At 34.3% G+C, this 17,869-nt stretch overlaps 3 protein-coding genes across 8 annotated transcripts in view; 1 reads left to right on the top strand and 2 right to left on the bottom strand.

The window, feature by feature from the left end:
• Window positions 1–6,316, bottom strand: part of pan (pangolin) — a 99,882-nt gene extending 93,566 nt beyond the window's left edge. For 3 of the 6 annotated variants that reach the window (XM_066398277.1, XM_066398280.1, XM_066398281.1), the window contains exons 1-3: window positions 5,838–6,311; window positions 2,213–2,279; window positions 1,248–1,342 (exon numbers count right to left, since the gene is read on the bottom strand). In XM_066398277.1, the coding sequence (XP_066254374.1) occupies window positions 1,248–1,342; window positions 2,213–2,279; window positions 5,838–5,990 (315 nt within the window). In that variant the 5' untranslated portion in view covers window positions 5,991–6,311. Of the gene's footprint in view, window positions 1–1,247; window positions 1,343–2,212; window positions 2,280–5,837 lie in introns of all 6 variants that reach the window. The other 3 variants (XM_066398284.1, XM_066398285.1, XM_066398279.1) reach the window with 2 other exon arrangements.
• Window positions 6,317–10,437: 4,121 nt separating this feature from the next.
• LOC136414223 (cytochrome b-c1 complex subunit 7-like) lies at window positions 10,438–11,043 on the bottom strand. Its single transcript, XM_066398102.1, has one exon. It carries the CDS (start codon window positions 10,952–10,954, stop codon window positions 10,622–10,624), a length of 333 nt encoding a protein of 110 aa, XP_066254199.1. The 5' UTR covers window positions 10,955–11,043; the 3' UTR covers window positions 10,438–10,621.
• Window positions 11,044–11,297: 254 nt separating this feature from the next.
• LOC136414365 (putative leucine-rich repeat-containing protein DDB_G0290503) lies at window positions 11,298–17,204 on the top strand. Its single transcript, XM_066398342.1, has 10 exons — window positions 11,298–11,569; window positions 12,111–12,642; window positions 12,693–13,068; window positions 13,157–15,724; window positions 15,789–15,897; window positions 15,950–16,044; window positions 16,098–16,379; window positions 16,438–16,605; window positions 16,665–16,907; window positions 16,959–17,204. Exons 1-10 carry the CDS (start codon window positions 11,502–11,504, stop codon window positions 17,114–17,116), a joined length of 4,599 nt encoding a protein of 1,532 aa, XP_066254439.1. The 5' UTR covers window positions 11,298–11,501; the 3' UTR covers window positions 17,117–17,204.
• The last annotated feature ends 665 nt before the right edge of the window (window positions 17,205–17,869 follow it).

Below are 17,869 nucleotides of genomic sequence, written 5' to 3'. Positions count from 1 at the left end.
GAAGGCAAACAAATGAGTCCATTAAAATATTGGTTCTTTTGTGCCTTCTTAGTATCACACTCCGTATTTTCTTAACACTAAAAAAACAAAACAAAACAAAAAGCCTCCAAGCATTCTTCGTTTGAACTTATACAGAGCTTTCACCTGGACACATGTCAGCTATAGTCTGTAGTTGTACAAGGTGCTCCAAATTCGAAGTTCACCATTGAGATCTCAGCAACTACTAGCAGATAGAATTTCGGTAAAAAATTTGGACCATTTAGTTATTCAAAAAAGAGATTGAAATCAATCCAACTGGTCTTGCAAATATCCGAAAAACTTAACATTTTCGAATCAGATTTCGTCTTTTGTTTATTCGCAATTATGAAATTACTGATCCCTAATCCACAAAGTAAATAAACAAAATTTCCAATTCTGACGATGAATTGGCATATTTATTTGAATTGGAATCAACGTACTTGGTTTTTTCGACTGATTAAAAAAAGGTTTACCCTTTCAAACTAAGAAGTAAAGCTTCAAAACTTACAATTCTAATTCAGGTTTATGAAATTTTAACATTCCTCACCCTCAATTTAAGCCGTAAAATTAGGTTACCTGTCCGGAAATATGACATTTTTAATCTTTTAGACCACAAAGTTTTTTATGTTAATATTTTCAAAGGATTTTTGACTTTATGTACCCTGAATTGGAACCACCAAATTTTATTTTACAATCTAAACTCTCAAATTTTTAGATTTTTAACCCACAAAGAGAAACCACTGAGAAAACCACAAATTTTTTATATCTTAGAGTTTTTAAAATTCAAACGGCCCCAAATTTGAACCACACTGTACAATTAAATATACATGCAATATTTTTATAAACAAAGCAATGAGGAGCGCAACATAAAACTTTTGAAAATTTTACATTTTTTCCCTCTCTCTTGCATCATATTTGTAGGAAACAATTGCTGTTACACACGGTATAACATGACGCGGACAAATAGAACCGACTCCGTCGTTTCTTCACGTGGGCGACATTCGACCTTTTAAAGGCATTCGACAAAATTAAAATTCATGCGCGATCGTGGGCGTACCCCGGCGGTTACAATTGAAAAATAACCCAATAATTAGTAACGTTGCGTAACGACGGATAAGTAAATTAATAAGTTAAACGACGGGCTCTTATTAACGTTAAAACACCTGCCATATACAGCGCAACATAGGAAATTAATTCAAGTCCAGTGTCAAACTAAGCAAAAAACTTACCATTGATACTGGAATTGGTCCGGGGGCTCCGTTGGCATAGCCGTAGGGGGACATGAGGTAACCCATATTGAATGATGTGTGTGGTTCGACTTTTCCTAGAAATTGTTTAAGTGAAATATGAATCCATTACACGGATTCACTTATGCATGTAAAGCACGTCCAAGGGTCTTTTTGCTTGAGGAAAATAAGTATCGAATTTTTGCGGATTTCTTCGTTATTCAAAATGTCTGTTGCAGCCTTACTTTCATCAAACAAAAATAACCCGAGAGAATCTCAGTAAAATACAAAATTTCTTCCCTGTTCCTGTCAGAGGGAGCTAATTAGCAAGCAACCCCCCCCCCCCCCCCCCTGCAGCTACTCCCTCTCTATTAAAAGATAATTTAGATTTTAAAGGGAAAATCGTGCAGGAAACTCATCTAACTTTCAAACTAAAGTACCTATGGGAGGTATGAGATTGGGAAAGTAAAAATTATAAAAGAAGTTCTGTTATTTGCATTTCAGTGCAAAGGTGAAGAAACTCTTTGAATTTCAAATATACCTAAGGTACAATTCAGAGAAATTAAACGAAATTTGGCAACCAAAAAACGCGAGAGCGATGCACTCGTGCCGTTTCTTTTAATCAAAAATTTTATTTTGAAAAGGTTTAGGATTACTGCAAGCAATAAAAGCCAAAACCAACCATACACCCCAGCTACGCATATTTTATGATCCATATCTGATGAATTCATACATTTAACCCATGACTAAAATCCTTCCTTGTATAGCAGAAGCATCAGATTAAAAAAAAGATAAGTGAATCATGGTTGCAATACAAACTGTTGTTTTAACATTATTTACTGATGTTACCTGAATGCTATGCCTCACATATATAACAGTAAAAATTACCTAACTGACCCTAAACGACCGCAAACATTTACGGAATTTAGTTAAATGTGGTTAAATGGCATGATGGGAATACAACTTACCAAACACTGGACTGGAATCCGGTCGTTGAGCATTTTTGGTTGAGGAATTGAAGCCTCCAGATTTTTCCTGGAAAGGAAGGTGAATTCAGAAGGTTTACTATTCGATTACATTTTAATATTTTGCTATATAATATTATTTGCGTGGTGCACCATGAAACAAAAATAGGGACAAATTAGGTTGTTGTAAAAGGCATATATTTTACACACACGGGGTAACCCATAAACGTTCTAACTAAAGCTAAGGATAAGTTTTTTGAATAAATCTCCAATAAAATTCCCCATTTTCCTTATTATATTATTCTGATTATAATTCTGAATGTAAACACAATAAACTGTTTACTGTTTTTTACTTGATTTACTTTATTTGTAATATAACAATTGAGGCCTGTTAACTTTTAAGCGATCACTATCTATTAGGGGTTGATAAGATACCCAGTGTTAATTCACCTCTAAATTCAGTACATTGTTAAAAGTTATATGACAAATTTAATCAATCAATTAATTTTGAAGTAGCTGAAGTAGCTCTTGTCAAATACATTGATGCAAGTGGCTATAAGTCAAATTAAGTGTTATATCAGGTTGTACAACTCTTGTTTAAACTTCACCTGTGGTTTCAATTAAGATTTTGACGCACAAATACTGATATACATATATTATATAAAACTTCCATTTCAGTTCGAGTTTAAAGGTAGGGTATCCACCAAGTGGGCCTTATGCTTAGTTCGTCTAAAACCGACGGTCGTAAATTTTGACGTCCATGAGAAGAGCATTGCTGTCACAATAACCACAATCTGATGTAAACAGACTTCTTATGTATATTCAAGATATATGAGGGTCAAGTCTAGCCTGGAGTTTAGCTGAACTCAGGTTAAGCCATGATACAATTCAACCTTTTTCAGTGAAAAAATATTTTCACACTTACATATATCTATTATATCTCAATTTTTCAAGACAATTCTGCCATATTCTGTCTTTATTCTCCTAGATCTTGATTTTTACACATTATTCTTTCTACGAATATGAAGTACTGTGTATTGTCATCAAGATCTTAATTTTAATCATTTGTAAAACGCCGCTGTAACATCTTAAACCAACCATTAAACAAAGGGAAAACTCGGTAAGAACCTAACTAATAACACAGAAAAATGTATTGTAACTTTCAAATAAATTTTAAGCCAAAACACCCAAAGCACCAGCCCTGAAACGCCAAAACCGACGGACAAATCCCTACCTGCACCCAGTAAGAGCACAATCACTCAGTCCTTTCCAAGAATTAAGTAATTCTGGGGCAGAACCTGCCAACTTAACAAGGGGTGTATTATATTTTTAAGTTATGACACTATAAAAAGTAGAGTTTATTTGACAACTTTAAAGCTAATTTTAGTGATATTTGGTGGGGACCATTTCTTGGCAATTTTGGCAGGTAAGTACACAAGTCCTACCTACACTCTTGTATTATTATTATTATTTCATACCTTTCCTACCTATTTTTTGGTGCCGTTTCTTACCTAGAGTAATTTCGAAATATGTGAACTCTCTGAATAATAAACCAGATCCTCCAGAAGAAATAAACCAAAAATAAATTATATCAAACCTATAGTAAATGACTGAATATACAGAGGGGATAAGACCTCAAGTCATGGTATTAGTAAAATTTGGTATACCCTATTTGGTCTATTACAATTTATTAATGCTATATTATTATGACCCAAACCATGTATATAGACATAGAAGCCTTGATACAATATTATTGAGGCCTTCTCTATTTATTTACTTATAATTCGAGGGCTACAATCTCGGCTAAAATACAGTGCCTCCTCACAAATTTTCCAAAAATAAGATTTTACTCTCAACTTTTATACTTTTTTAAATCACCTGTTAGCAATAATTAAGGTAATCATAGTTAGTGAAGAAATACGTGAATTGATGTTTTAAAAGCAACTACCTAAATAGGGTCTATCAGTAATTTTTAAAAAACACTGAAATTGAATCCCATGGTGAAATAAGATCAATTGGTTCCTCATTGCCATCAATATTTATGTTAAGTTAATGATTATTGAATTTAGTTTTTTTTCAATAGGTAATACAGTTTTCCACTTATATTCCTATATCACTCAAATTTATTTATTTTCTTTCCTGTACAATTTGTTCCAAACCCTGAATATTCGACTTTATTATACCTATGAGATGTCTTCTGTGCTGACCACTGCATAGTAATCCTTTCTATTTTACAATTAGGTACCGGGTTATTTGTAGAGAAATGGAGTTCAACATTATTGAAATATTCAAGGAAAAATTCCCCATTTTACGAATTTTCTGAATACTTGAAGTCCTGTCAAGGGCCAACAGTAAGTATACTAATAGTGAATTATATCCAGAAAAAAGAGAATCGGGACGAAATCAACCTCTACGAGTCTTTAAGATCGTCTCTTACAATATTTCCCAAGATTCTTATGAGGTTTCTTCTCATTTCTTTGAATTTTTCAACCATAAAATTAAATTCTACATCATTCACTACACTAATTCACTAACTTCTCCACTAATTACTGTAATTATTCATTAATTTTGTTTTAATTTCCAGTTAAAATTTCGAATTTTTAATTTCTTGACGCTTATTAAGTTTAAATCTACATATAAATTCAAACAGTAATTCGAAATGCAAGGAGAAATTTTAATTGTATGTTATTGAATGTTGAACAAAAAATTTCTTCATGGTATCCACCCCATTTGACATGAGTCGTAATCATTCCAAAATGTTGATTTCAGGTAAGTGATTGGTAATTAATCATTGCCTAATTTAAATTATATTTTTTTAATAGTCATTTTCTGTGTTGGTGATTACTGTACCAACTTGTTAGTTTATTGGTTCTTTTTAGATCCAAAGTTGCTCTTTTGCTGAAATATAGGTAAAGAATAAATTCATGCTTGCTGAAAAAGAGGCCACATCTCAGTGTTTAGTAAAATATATTCGTTTTCTTGGATTTGAGACTTCTTCAATAACGGTTCCTTGGTGTACTTCCATTTAACTCTGTGACAATTATCAAAGTTACTTATTTTGTGCTTATTAATTCTCAACTTTAGACTTTATCTGTAATTATCAATTGGAATCAACGGAATAATTGCAAAGTACTTTTGCTTGCAGATTTCCATTTTATAATTTTATTATTTAATTCAGATTCAACGGATCTCTTATATATAAATGGTTGAAATTCCAGACATAAACCATTTTTCGCACAAAACAAATCTTGAAATAATTTCAATATCTTTAAAATTTTTCTCTTGATGTTCTAAGGATTGGGCGGTCTAGTACCCCACTCCCATTCATTCTCAATAAAATCTAATGAATCCTGGAAAACAAGCAACATTTCCATCTCTCTTAGAAAGTGCGTAAAATCGCTGCCTTTGTCAGAAATTTTGTTTCGCATTCCGTCGAATCCGAAGCGACGGCCAACAGCACGGTCGAAGCCGGAATTGTTTACAAATTTAAACCAAAACCTCGCAAAACTGACTCGATAGTCAGCTGTCGATTTCCGTCGCCTACTCGCCTCCAAAATCAGACCACAAAAACAAAGAAAGATCACGCTTGCCTTTTCCAGGAATTTGTATCACTTTCATTTATTTTTACCTCCGACTCGGTGAGGTCGATAAGGCTGCTCTTCTCCTCGGTGAGGTTCTCCGAGGACCTCTTCTCGTCTTCATCGATACCCTCGTCCTTATACACCTTAACCTCATCGGTGCTGCCGAGATCATCGCCTCCACTGGACGAGACGTGTGGCATGGTTCACTTGAAAACACGACACAGCGGCATCACAGCCCGCTACACTGGATCACCGGGGGCGAGGCGACACGACGAGAACGCCATCAGCGGTTGAACAATCCCCGAGAAATCAACCCCGAACGCGGCACTTTTACATCTGTTTGTTTACAACATCAAGGAGCAACCCCGCGACATTCGCTACTGTTCGCTGTGCTCTGGTTAGCACGTGCTCGCTGACGACGTCGGCGGATATCCACGGCGGCGCCCTTTACTCAACACGAACTGGACTGGCGCTGGCCGCTAAGCGCACATGAAGGCGCGATCCGCGGTTCTCTGTCGGGTCCGACCAATCAGGTGCCGCTTTGATCTGCCTAGGCGGCTCGTAGTAATGGCAGCTCACGACTGCGCAAGACGCCGCCCGACAGTGTTTAGCAAAACCTACTATGTTTCCACAAGACCAAATCAATTCTAAACCTATCCATCCAAATAACAGAAACAAATTAACACAGAATTCTATAAAATATCATTTACAATCGATTCATGTCAATCCGAAACCCCCTCCAGCAACTCTTTCATTCTTGAGAGCGTGACTTGACTAAGTACCATCAATTTAATACTGTTCTAACATTGAATGTACACGCCCCTAAGTTAAAAAACAAAATCTTATAACTACGCAGTAAGTGTGCATTTATGGCATCCATATATATGCATTACATACTTTCATAACATATCGTGTATACTTTGTTAATCTTGGTTTGAAAAAGTGGGGATGAATTAGATTACTGGCGAGCGTTAACATTGATGCTCTCAACCCTCTTTTTTGCAGCCCAATATCACCATCTATACACCATATTTACATATAAACTTTAGTTTTACGTTTCTTCAGCGTCTACCACCAAAGCCGTAATTCTATAGAAACATGTAAGAATAAGAATGATTTACACAAGCAAATTAGCGAATTAATTTTCTTTACCAATCTGCGTCGCCACAAGTTTCATTGTCACTTTCACATGTTCCTATACCATTAAGAGCCAATAGAAGCGAGTTGATCTAGGAAAAAATTGTCACGTCAACATTCAATTAAAGTTAATATACAATTTTACAAATAAAGTCACGTCCCCCGCAGAAAGGATAGTCGTTTCAAGAGACGTGATATAACGAAACGCTATCTTAACATTAAATAAATTCCCTTTTAAGTTGAAGAATAAAACTAACCTGCGTAGTGAACAAGTAAAAAGAATTAGGAAGTTTATGAAAGTTTTGCAAATTTCTTTAAAAAACCGAAGTGCATAGTGTGACGTAGTGTGACGAAAAAATTAATAAAAAAGTGATGAAAAATGGAACATAAAAAATTCCCGGTCATTTCCTGCTGTAAGTACACATAAATTTCCATGTATTGACAAATATTTTTTTCAAATGATTTCAGTCTACTTCGGCTGCGATATTTCTATCGTAGGCCTTCGCTAACCTCTCCCGCTACATCATTATGCCAGTGATTAATTTCTTCTTCAGACATTTATTTTACTAATTTATGGACTGTTGTTGGAGTAATGATGTACGAGAGTAGCCGGTCGGCTGGCCGATTGTCTTCTTCAACAGGTAGATAGGTATTACATTTCCGAATCACCAAACTTCCCATCGGGGCCGGATTCGATTGGTCGAGGGATTTACAGCGATTCGCCCCAATACGTGCAGACTTGTACCGTTAGATCAAATATTATGATTCTGGGGGTGTAATTATAGGCGAGAATGGCGGTTTTTCCATTCGGATTTGGGGATGATGAATGGTGGCAGGCTTTGGTCTTTAAGTGGCCCTTAGAGAAATTCAGCGCTAATACTGGAAATGAAGGGGACAATAATTCCATGTAGTGTTACTATTTTAAGGCGCAATTCCTTGTTTCTTAAAATCAGGGAAGTTAACTCAATAACGCGGATTCTTCTTGAAAGATTCACAGTCGCCATCTTATAGAATAGGGGTAGGCTTGGTATCGCATGGAGAAGTTTCAATTGATTTATAATATAAATTATTATCACTTTACGAAAATTACATTTCTGGATTAAATTAAACGCATATCCTCATGTCTCTCTATCCGAATATACGTTATTTCAATATTTTAACTCGTATAAACGCAGAAATCCTGTTTGATGTACTTATGTTGAATGTGAAAACAAAATTGAAAATAGTATACATAAACACTTACCAAACACAAATTACTCTTTTATATCGCTTTTAATATATTCACAAAGCAGGTATGTATGAATTTTACCCTGTTTTTATCTTAAAATAAACTTAAAAACTTAAAATACCAGTAAAAATTCAGGAACACGAACACAATACACCAGTTAAAACAATTGGAAAAATGTAACGGACTGGCGGTTAGTTAGCGGATTTTTCATTTGTCTGTGACGTTCGCCAATCAAAATCGAGCTTATTAGAGAAGTAATGTGTGTTATCTATCTTCCTTTCAATAATCAGCGACAGCCTCCAGACTTCCTGGAATGCAAATGAAGTAAATTTTTATTGTTTTTGAATAAGTAACGGCAAAAATTCTATTCTTACAGACTCTTATAAATTAGAGCAACATAGACTTCATTCATGAATTTTTGTACTACATTATGTTTTCTTTAAACCTTCGTTTGCACCGAGCTTTATGGCTCCATTAAATAGACCGTTAAATCAAGAAGGGTCGAGATGGTACCATAAAGATCCTTGGAGATACGTTTATTTAAGGTGCACTTTTTTAGGTAAACGGTACCCTGATATGACGTTAATAATACTTTGCACTGTCAATCTCAATCATGATTACCGCCACATATGAAACCAAATGAATGTGAAATGCGGGGGTAAAGTTTTATATCGGTTCCTATACTATAGCACCGCTTTCTTAGCAAACCATAGTTATAGGCTTTGGACTATTGTCTGCTTTTAGGTTTAGGCCTTTAGGCTATTACCCTATTATTGGTCTCCTAGTGCCAAGTATTCTACTTTTAAAGAGAATTTGTATAAAAATAAAATAAAACTTTAAATACCTATCGATAAAAGCACTCTGAAACTTGTAACTATAGCATAATCAAAAAGCGTCTCATTTTCTGTACCTAAACCCGAGAAAACCGAGTAAAGCGGATCCCAAAAAGACCCTTTGTCAATGCAGAAATGATTTGTTTGGGAAATGTACCCTTGCGAATGCATAATAGCGTGTAAACGGGGGTGTGCTTTCCAAGAAGGCTGGCAAACGCCTGCAGATCCAGTGATGGGGGTCAAGTTTCTTTTAAAGTAATAACATGTTGAAATACATCTTGTCCGGTGTTGCTTCCAAGAAAATGCGTCCTTTTGTTAGGTACATCATAGTCATGAGTGTGGTCATTTATTTAGAGATTTCATGCCAATAATAATTAATGATATATACAAGGTGCTATAAATTTCCGGCAATTATCACCCTTGTAGAATTGTAGAAAGATAAAATTAAGACATTCTTATGTTATAAATGTTACAGAAGAAAATAAGTTTTTTATGAGCACCATATCGTTTTTTCAGATTTTTCGCTTAACTTTGGAAAAAATTTTAACAGAAATATCGATAAATCGAAAAAGAAACGTTTTGTGAAATTTACTATGGAGAAAGATACAAAAATTAAAATCACTAAAAACCGATATTTTTTTGGTAGTTTGCAAGTTTCCTTAATTGGCTTAATTTCCAGTCAAATTTGCATGAGTACTTCAAACTTGCCTTTTAAACGATGATTCTGCAGAAGCAAGGCCGTCTACATTTTTAATTTTGCTTTAATTTAAATAATACAGTTCCCATATGGCGCCGTGAGGAAAAATATTTTATTTTGTAACTGATGCATATTGGGAAAAATTTTGCAACATTTTAAAATTTTCTATAAAAAGCGACTTAACAATGCTCTAGTTTCATCTTTTTAAAATTAGCATTTCTTATAATATTTCAGAATTAATACATTTTTAAGATTTCTTATAATAAATAAGAAATTCGAACCATTGGGTTTTTCGCAGATACCTTCTCAAGTATCTGGAATTTTTTCAATCTTAAATCAGATTCTAAATGAATATTAAATTTCGCATATTCGTCTTGATTGAACGGATCTTGTTTATTTTATGGTTTAAAAAATCCGCAAGCACTTCCACAAATTTGCAGCACTTTATGGAAGTTGAAGAGAACGAATTATTGGGAAAAAAGGCGGCATGCATGGCAAGATTCTGATGTTTTGTAATAATTTGCTTATAGGTGTGATATAATTCTATTGTAATTGCATTATAGGGTAGCGTTTTGCATCTTAAATTGAAAATTGGTGGAAAATTAGGGTTATATCATATACAATACATGATATTGAGATCTACAGATACTGTCCAATATATGCTTAAAATTCAGTTAAGAAAAATGTTTGTATTGTCTCAAATTGTTGTGTTTAATTTAAAATTCTAAATTACTATATCTAGAATACTCAAATGTCGTCAACACTTCTTAAATCTTTATTTTACCAACTGAAATCACTATACTCTCAATTTTTATTAGATATATTTTTACACCTTCTCAAACAATTCAATTATCGGTAACAAGCTTAACTGCTTCACCATTCTTTTTATGTTTACAAAGAATTTTTTTAAATACTACTACACATAAAAACTAAAATTTAATAAGTCTTATTCCATTCCTCCCTTTCTTCTCTCTCCTTGATAACATCATTTACGTGGGGGGTAAGGTACAACTTATCATCTTCCAATTGGGTCCACTGTTCCTTGGGAAGATAAGTTTTCTGCAGGGACAATTGCACTGCTCTTAAAAGGCGGTAATTTCGCTCGTCGATGGTCTTCTCGGGGACCCGTTTTAGAGCTTCTTTGACGTCGGAATCTTCATAAAGGAGATCGTCCCTCCAGAGGCCGTATTTGTTGAATCCGGAAAGGTTGTAACAGAATTTTTGGAGAGCAGAATGCGCGAAACGCTTTTGGACGAAGTTTACTGCCATTGTTTGTAGAAATTAGTTAGAGAATTGAGTGAAAAATTGATTAGAACTGCTTATGTAATTGGAAAAGTACTCTTTCTTATTTTTGACTATTTATAGGTTAGGACATCTGTCAAAGAAAATCAATGAAGTGCCATCATTCGTTTTAAGTTAATTAACTGATCCTATGATATATATGTGTCCTTTCTTATCTTATGAGTGATGTGACCAAAAAAGTAGGGATGTTGAATAAGATTAATCATCAGACGCGTATACCATCTTGTGTCAGGTCTTCTAACTACCGATACTTCGAAGTTGAAAGTAATGTCAAGTCAACTTCGTTCAAATTTGTCGTTTCATACTTACAGAATTTTATGTCCCGGCTTAAGGGCATTATTTAAATTATTTATTTAAACTTTAAAAAGCTTTAATTACTGTGAAACTATTACAATTTAAATTGCTACATCAAGGAACAACACTGTTTAGCCCTACTGGTTGTCAATTATCTCCGGGAAGTATTAAATTTTTCGTCCAAAACGCTACATTTTTAGGTTACGTTCATTAAAAAATTATGGAAGAAGCATTTTCAGTTAAAGGACAAGATTTTACAATAATTAAGGAAAAAATCATAAAAACTAAGTAAGTAACGGAAATATATAATCCCTAAATATTAATTTATAGTTCCTTAATGCATTGCTGATAAGGGGCAAACCATTATCTTGTCTGTTGATTTTCAATATTAAGTACAAAAACAGGTATCAAGATTCCCCAAAAAAATTGTGATAAAAATTTAAAAGGCCTTAAAATGAAAGGGATTTTTTAATTTCATATTTATCTTTAAGAATCCCTGCAAACTAGTCACTTTTTGAACTTTTTATGTGCCATAGTTTAGTCAGAATGAATGTATAATTCATGTACATGCAATAAATGCAACCGATTTAAAATCGGGCATTTAAACAGTTGACTAACCTATCGCCTAACAGTCACTAGTCTGCAAACATTTTTTTTCAAAATGTTGAGCTAAAAATTCTTTCACTTCATGGTGTTGGACTATCTATTATCTTCAGAAAGCATACTACATCAACATAGGGAAAAAGATCTATGCATTTCCCTTTTTTCAAATGGTTTACAAAATAATTTGTAAATTTGAACAACACTAATTCAACATAATCTTTTTCAGTGATCTAATTGTCTTATACAAAGAAGCTAATGACAAACTAACCAAATCAAAGTTAAGGGCAAATCAAGCAATTAAACAATTGAAACAAGAAAATGAGGCTTTAACCCAAGAAGTGAGCACCCTTAAATTTCACAATGAAAGGCTTACTGATAATTTAGAAAGATGTAAAGTAGATGTAAAGGAACTAGAGCTGACTAACTTGAAGAATGAGTATGCTACAATTCAGAAGAAATACCAGCAGCATCTTATTGAGTCACAGCTGACAATTACTGATCTACAGGGGAAAGTTAAACAATGCTCTTGTGATGAAAAACTCGCTCCTTGGACTACAACAAAGAAAATAACACTACATGATAAGATTAGAGAACTGAAGCTATTGTGTAATGAGTTCAAGGAAACTGAGCAGAAGTTGAAAACTGAGATTAATAGTTTAAATAAAAAGAACTACAATCTTGAGAATAAGATTTTAGTTCTAAGTAGTACTAAAACTCCTAGGGGTAAAGACAAGGAGTTGGCTACAACAAAAGCAAAGGTATGTTTGAATATTTTTTTAGGAAGTTTATTATTTTCGGGAAATTTTAGCTTCAAAATGTAGAAGATTCTCTTCAGAACGCAGAAGCTTCACTTCAAAACCATCAGCAAATTATTGACTCCCTAAAACAGCAACATAGCAAGGAAATCTCTTTACTTCAAGAGCAACTCAATTTACTTATTTTGGATAATGATAAATTGAAGAATTTGGAGGAAAAATGCGAAAGCTTGAAAGGGGAATTATTCAAGCTGCAAGGGAGAGAAAAAAGTGACGTTTACACTCAGACTGAAAATGCACCAATTGGTAGGTGTGAAGAAAATTCAGATGTTGATGATGAGGACTTGAAGGGCATTTTTAGTGAGATGATTTGTTGTGAGTTGATGCTGTCGCCAATGTCAAGATCAGGTCAAAGTTTGTCAGAAAAAGGTGAGCATTGTGTTACAAAAAAAATAACATCTTCACAACTCTTTTGCCAAAAATTTTATGTCTTTTTTTTTGTCAATGTTTTCTGCAGTTGCAGCAGTAGCTCTTACCACTGAGAAAGTCCTCGAGAATGAAATCCCAAACATCATTATAACACCTCCAACTCCAGGTATAGACATTAAAGAAGGTTCCTTGGCTTTACATGCTATAATGCAAACCCCAATTACTAACGCTGTTCCACCAGACCGTTGTCTGAATGAAATGGCCATAGATTTTGGTGATGAATTAAGAGCAACTGATGAACAACTTAAAAATTCAATTACTAGTCCTGTTCCACCTGAAGGTTCACTAGAAAATATTTCAAATAAAATGTCTGTATATTTTGATGATGATTTGAAAATTGCTGATGCAGAGCTTGGCAGTCAAGCTATTTTCATTCCAAAACAAAAAAGCCCTAAACGATTAATAAAACATGATCGGCATCCAAAGAAATTTTGGATGCCTTATCCTGTGAATACTACTCTAAAGGCGAAACGCAAGAACCGCCCTAGAGATACAATTCTTAACGCAATTCAAATCTTACAGAAGAACAATATTAATTTCACTATTACAAACAAATTGTCTTATAATCGCTTACCTTCAGTGAAAATGGAACCCAATCCTGCAATTAAACGAAAGAAAGGCAGGCCTGCAAAACTTCAGAGTTATATGTCAGATACATCTGATGAAGAAGTAGGGAACTATGTAATGAAAAATATAAGAACTGTAAGTAAAGAATTTATGACAAGAGGAGGAAGCGGTTCTGAAACTCAGGACATTCCAAATCCTAATTCTGATCAGCCTTACATTAAATCGGAATTGACAAATGAAACTTGTTCTCAAAATTTCCTAAATACTGAAATATTTAATAATACAGAAACCAACACCAAATTACACACTACTGATCCTGAAATGCACTTTCCAACAGACTGGTTTGCCAACTCAGTCACTAAATTCAAGAAAGAATCAATATTCGCCGAAGAAAACATTGGGTCTAATCAGCCCTGCATCAAATCTGGTTTAACAATAGAAACCTGCACTCAAAATTCTCCAAATACTGATGTCTTCAATCATGGTCTAAACGTTACCAATTCGAATTCCATCGACTCTGGAACACACTCTTTAACAGACTGGTCGGCCAATTTAATTATAAAACAAGATGCCTTATGTGATGATTCTGAACTGAAGTACATTTCCAATGGACTTGTTCATGTTCCATATATTAAGACATGCCCTTTGAATGGTATTACTCCGAATGAAGCTAAAAATGTTACTGAGGAAAAGTTACTAAATATAGCAGATCATGTCACTAATGAAAAAACTGCTGCTTTGGATCTAAAGGACGTTAAAGCAAAAAATAGTATTGATGTCAATAAATTGACACCCCCTAGAAGCCCTACACCTCTGTCTGTGGTTCCAACAGTTAAGAGATGGTCAGATAGAATTTCAAAGATGCAGGATAAAACAAAGTTTATCGATAACGATGATTTGGACAGTTTAAGCCATAAAAAGAACAATAATACAACTGTAAAATGCACAACACCTGTAGTGAAACGAAAGAGGGGCAGGCCTCCAAAGATTAAAAACGTAGAACAACTTCAGACTAATGCTTCAGATAGATCTTATGAAGAAGTATGCAAATATGTGGCGAAAAATAAAAGGATTATAAGTAAAGAATTCATCATAGACGACGAAAGCGATTCTGATAATCAACAAAGTATTGATTTCAGAAAAGGGTCAGTGTTCCCTGAAAAAAACGCTAATTCTGATCAGGATTGCATCGAATCGGAATTAACAATAGAAAACTGTGTTCCAAATAACAAAGTAGTTAACGAAACAGACTCAAGCACTATTGACTCTAGAACAAGTTGGTCTGAAAACTTAATCATCAAACAAGATTCCTTATGTGATAATATAGAGCTGAAACAGGTTTCTGAAAATAATTTTGAATATTTCAAAACCAAATACAAAGAAAAAGCCAAAAAAGTTGCTAAAAAATATTCACCACAGGATAAACTTTCTCAAACATTACTAGACGTGCCAAAGCATTCAGTAGAAGAGGATTTTAGGGGTTTTGATGATAGTGAAAAGGAGGCGGCAAATTCACTTCGTCTAACTGTTTTCAGGCAAAACATGAAACTCGTTAGGCAAATCTGCGAGAAATCCAATGAAGTTAATAGCCTAAATTTTATTAAAAATGTACAAACTAATGAAAATAAAATTAATATCGTTCAAGATATTTTAATTACTAAGAAGAATGCCATTGATTTAATATCGGGAACTACCGTGGCAAACAATCAAAGGCGAACATCCAAAAAATCAATACCCTCTAGTATAAACGTTTCGCCGGACATTTTAAGTCAAGTGATAGAAGAAATGTCCAAAACTGGACCGGCACAGAAAGCTGGAAGAATGTTTATTAAGCCGGCACCAGTATATATACCTGCGATTTATTCTACACCTGCAAAACGAAAAGCAGAGGAAGTGGAAGAGGTTCTAGAAAAATCGTGTGAGGGGGATGCATTGTTTGAAGATTGCCCTAGATCTCCTGATGATGTGGTGGTCCCAGACCAGCTACCTAAGCTGATACCAACACAAAAACCCCAGCAGATGAGAGTGCGTAAGTAAAAATTTTTATGTGTACCTAGGTAGATTTCTGTAATATTTTGATAAAATTATTCTAGACAAAGTCGCCAGCGCAATAAATAAACTACTGTCATTTGGGCACGAGACCGCTCTAGTGAACGAAGTCGCTATGCAATTCGCGTTCCAAACGAACCATTTTATAGCCCAGTAAGACATATTTTTTCTGCAAACTTTCATAAGTACATTCAATTTTATGTAGGGTCGTCGTAGGCAAAATCTCTCAAAACTGCGACAAGCCGGACAACTCCTTTCCTCCGGGCCCGCCTCTGAGTAGTGTTCAAAGGATTTTATTAGGTACTCATCATATAAAACAGTCCCAAAACCGCAATTTTCCAATTCTTATTTAGGTTTTTTAATTAAGCTGGAAAATTCTACGCATCCCGGCGTTTTGGACAAAGTACTAGAACTGGCAGAGCCGCAAGTGTTTAGTAGACTTGTATGCACCATAGAAAATGCAAAACAACTGACGCGGTTTTACACGGCTATATGTAGGATGCGCCAGGATTTACACCGGATGAGGAGGTTTATATGCGATTCGTTTTATTTTTCCGGGGATTTTGCCGTTCCTGTTTTGTTTACGGCACTCACGATGTGGCCCAATGTCCTGCCGATGGCTTCCCAACTATCTGGTATGTTCCTGAGTTAACAAAAGACGTTATTATGTATCTAAATTAAATAATTTTACAGAGTTTCCTTTAGCCAAAGTTATAGTTCATATATGCTATTTGAAGCTATGCAACAAACCTGGTTACAATCTGATGCCCCTTAGGGATCTTCTAAGTAGGTTCTATGGATACCCAACTGAACGATGGAATTGTGATGAGTTGTTTCAGGAAATTCTTGTCGATTACATACGTATGTGTTTTTTTTATATATAACTATTTAGTTCAGTGTATGGGTTTCTCTTATTTCAGGAAATCCTTCAGTCAAACTCTCAGACTATACCTTACAACTTTTTCTCAAAAACAAACCGGCGTCTTGGGTTTCCAAGAAAGTTCACGACTGCCTTATTCCATTATACCAACAAGTACCTGAAACAAATCCCAACTTGAAAGCCACATTGTTGATTCTTTACGGCAACATTCATTATTTTTTTAAAGCACAGGAGCTTCAGTTCGTGACGAAAATTGATGAGTGGTTTGAAGGTTTACAGCAGGGTAAGTATTCAGTACTAGAATGAAGGATTGTGTGGGATTGTTTTATTGTAGAAGAAAAGGATCCAGTGGTGCAGAGAAGTTTGATAGTAGCACGACAGAGACTTTTAAAATGTAAAATAGGTTCCGCGAGGAAAAGGACCAAAGATTCGGAACCGGAAAAAGCACTACAAGTAATTGATAAGAATGTAGATAATTCCAAAGTTCAATAATTGAATATTTATATAATAATTAAGAGATGAAAGTATTTGAATGATTTTTTACGTGAATGATGATGATAATACAGTTGCTTTTTTATTTTTATTAGATTGTTTGATTTGACATTGAGGTTATTACAAACAATCGCTGAACGAATCCAAAACCTGCAACATACAAACGTGGGCAAAATAATAATAGTATGCGTGTACTTTTTAAGAAAATTCTTTAGTTTTGTACACATTTCGATAATTTATTGTATTTTCTAAAAAACATAAAATTTCACTAATTATGTAAGGAAAAGCAAAACAGTTTATGAAAAAAACCCTTATTCAAATAAAAAGAATATATTTACATTTTTCTGTTTAAAATAAATGTTCCAAAAAAATAGCAGTCTTTTTAAAAGTTAGAGAAAATGAAAAGGAAAGTTTTAAAATAAAAATAAAACAACTTATTTAAGTAAACTAATAATAATACTTTGTATTGTACTCTTTTTGAACAATAGCAGCCAAACATCTCCTTGGCATTGAGCTGACCAAATGTTAACACTTGTCAGCTGGAATTGCATTCCAAGTACCCTAGACAATTTTCTGCAAATTTTCATTATTGGTTAGTGTTGCTGCAGAAACTCCTTTTTTAACATGTTCATAAATGCTCAATAGGGTTGAAGTCTAGATATTAAACAGGTCACTTTAAAACCTCAAATCTATTGATGGTAAACCATACATTTGCCCTTCAGCTCGTATGTTTAGGATCATTATCCTGTATAA

Source organism: Euwallacea similis, chromosome 17 (assembly GCF_039881205.1).
Source record: "Euwallacea similis isolate ESF13 chromosome 17, ESF131.1, whole genome shotgun sequence".
Classification (NCBI taxonomy): Eukaryota; Metazoa; Arthropoda; class Insecta; order Coleoptera; family Curculionidae; genus Euwallacea; species Euwallacea similis.
This window is presented reverse-complemented; position numbering and strand designations above follow the sequence as displayed.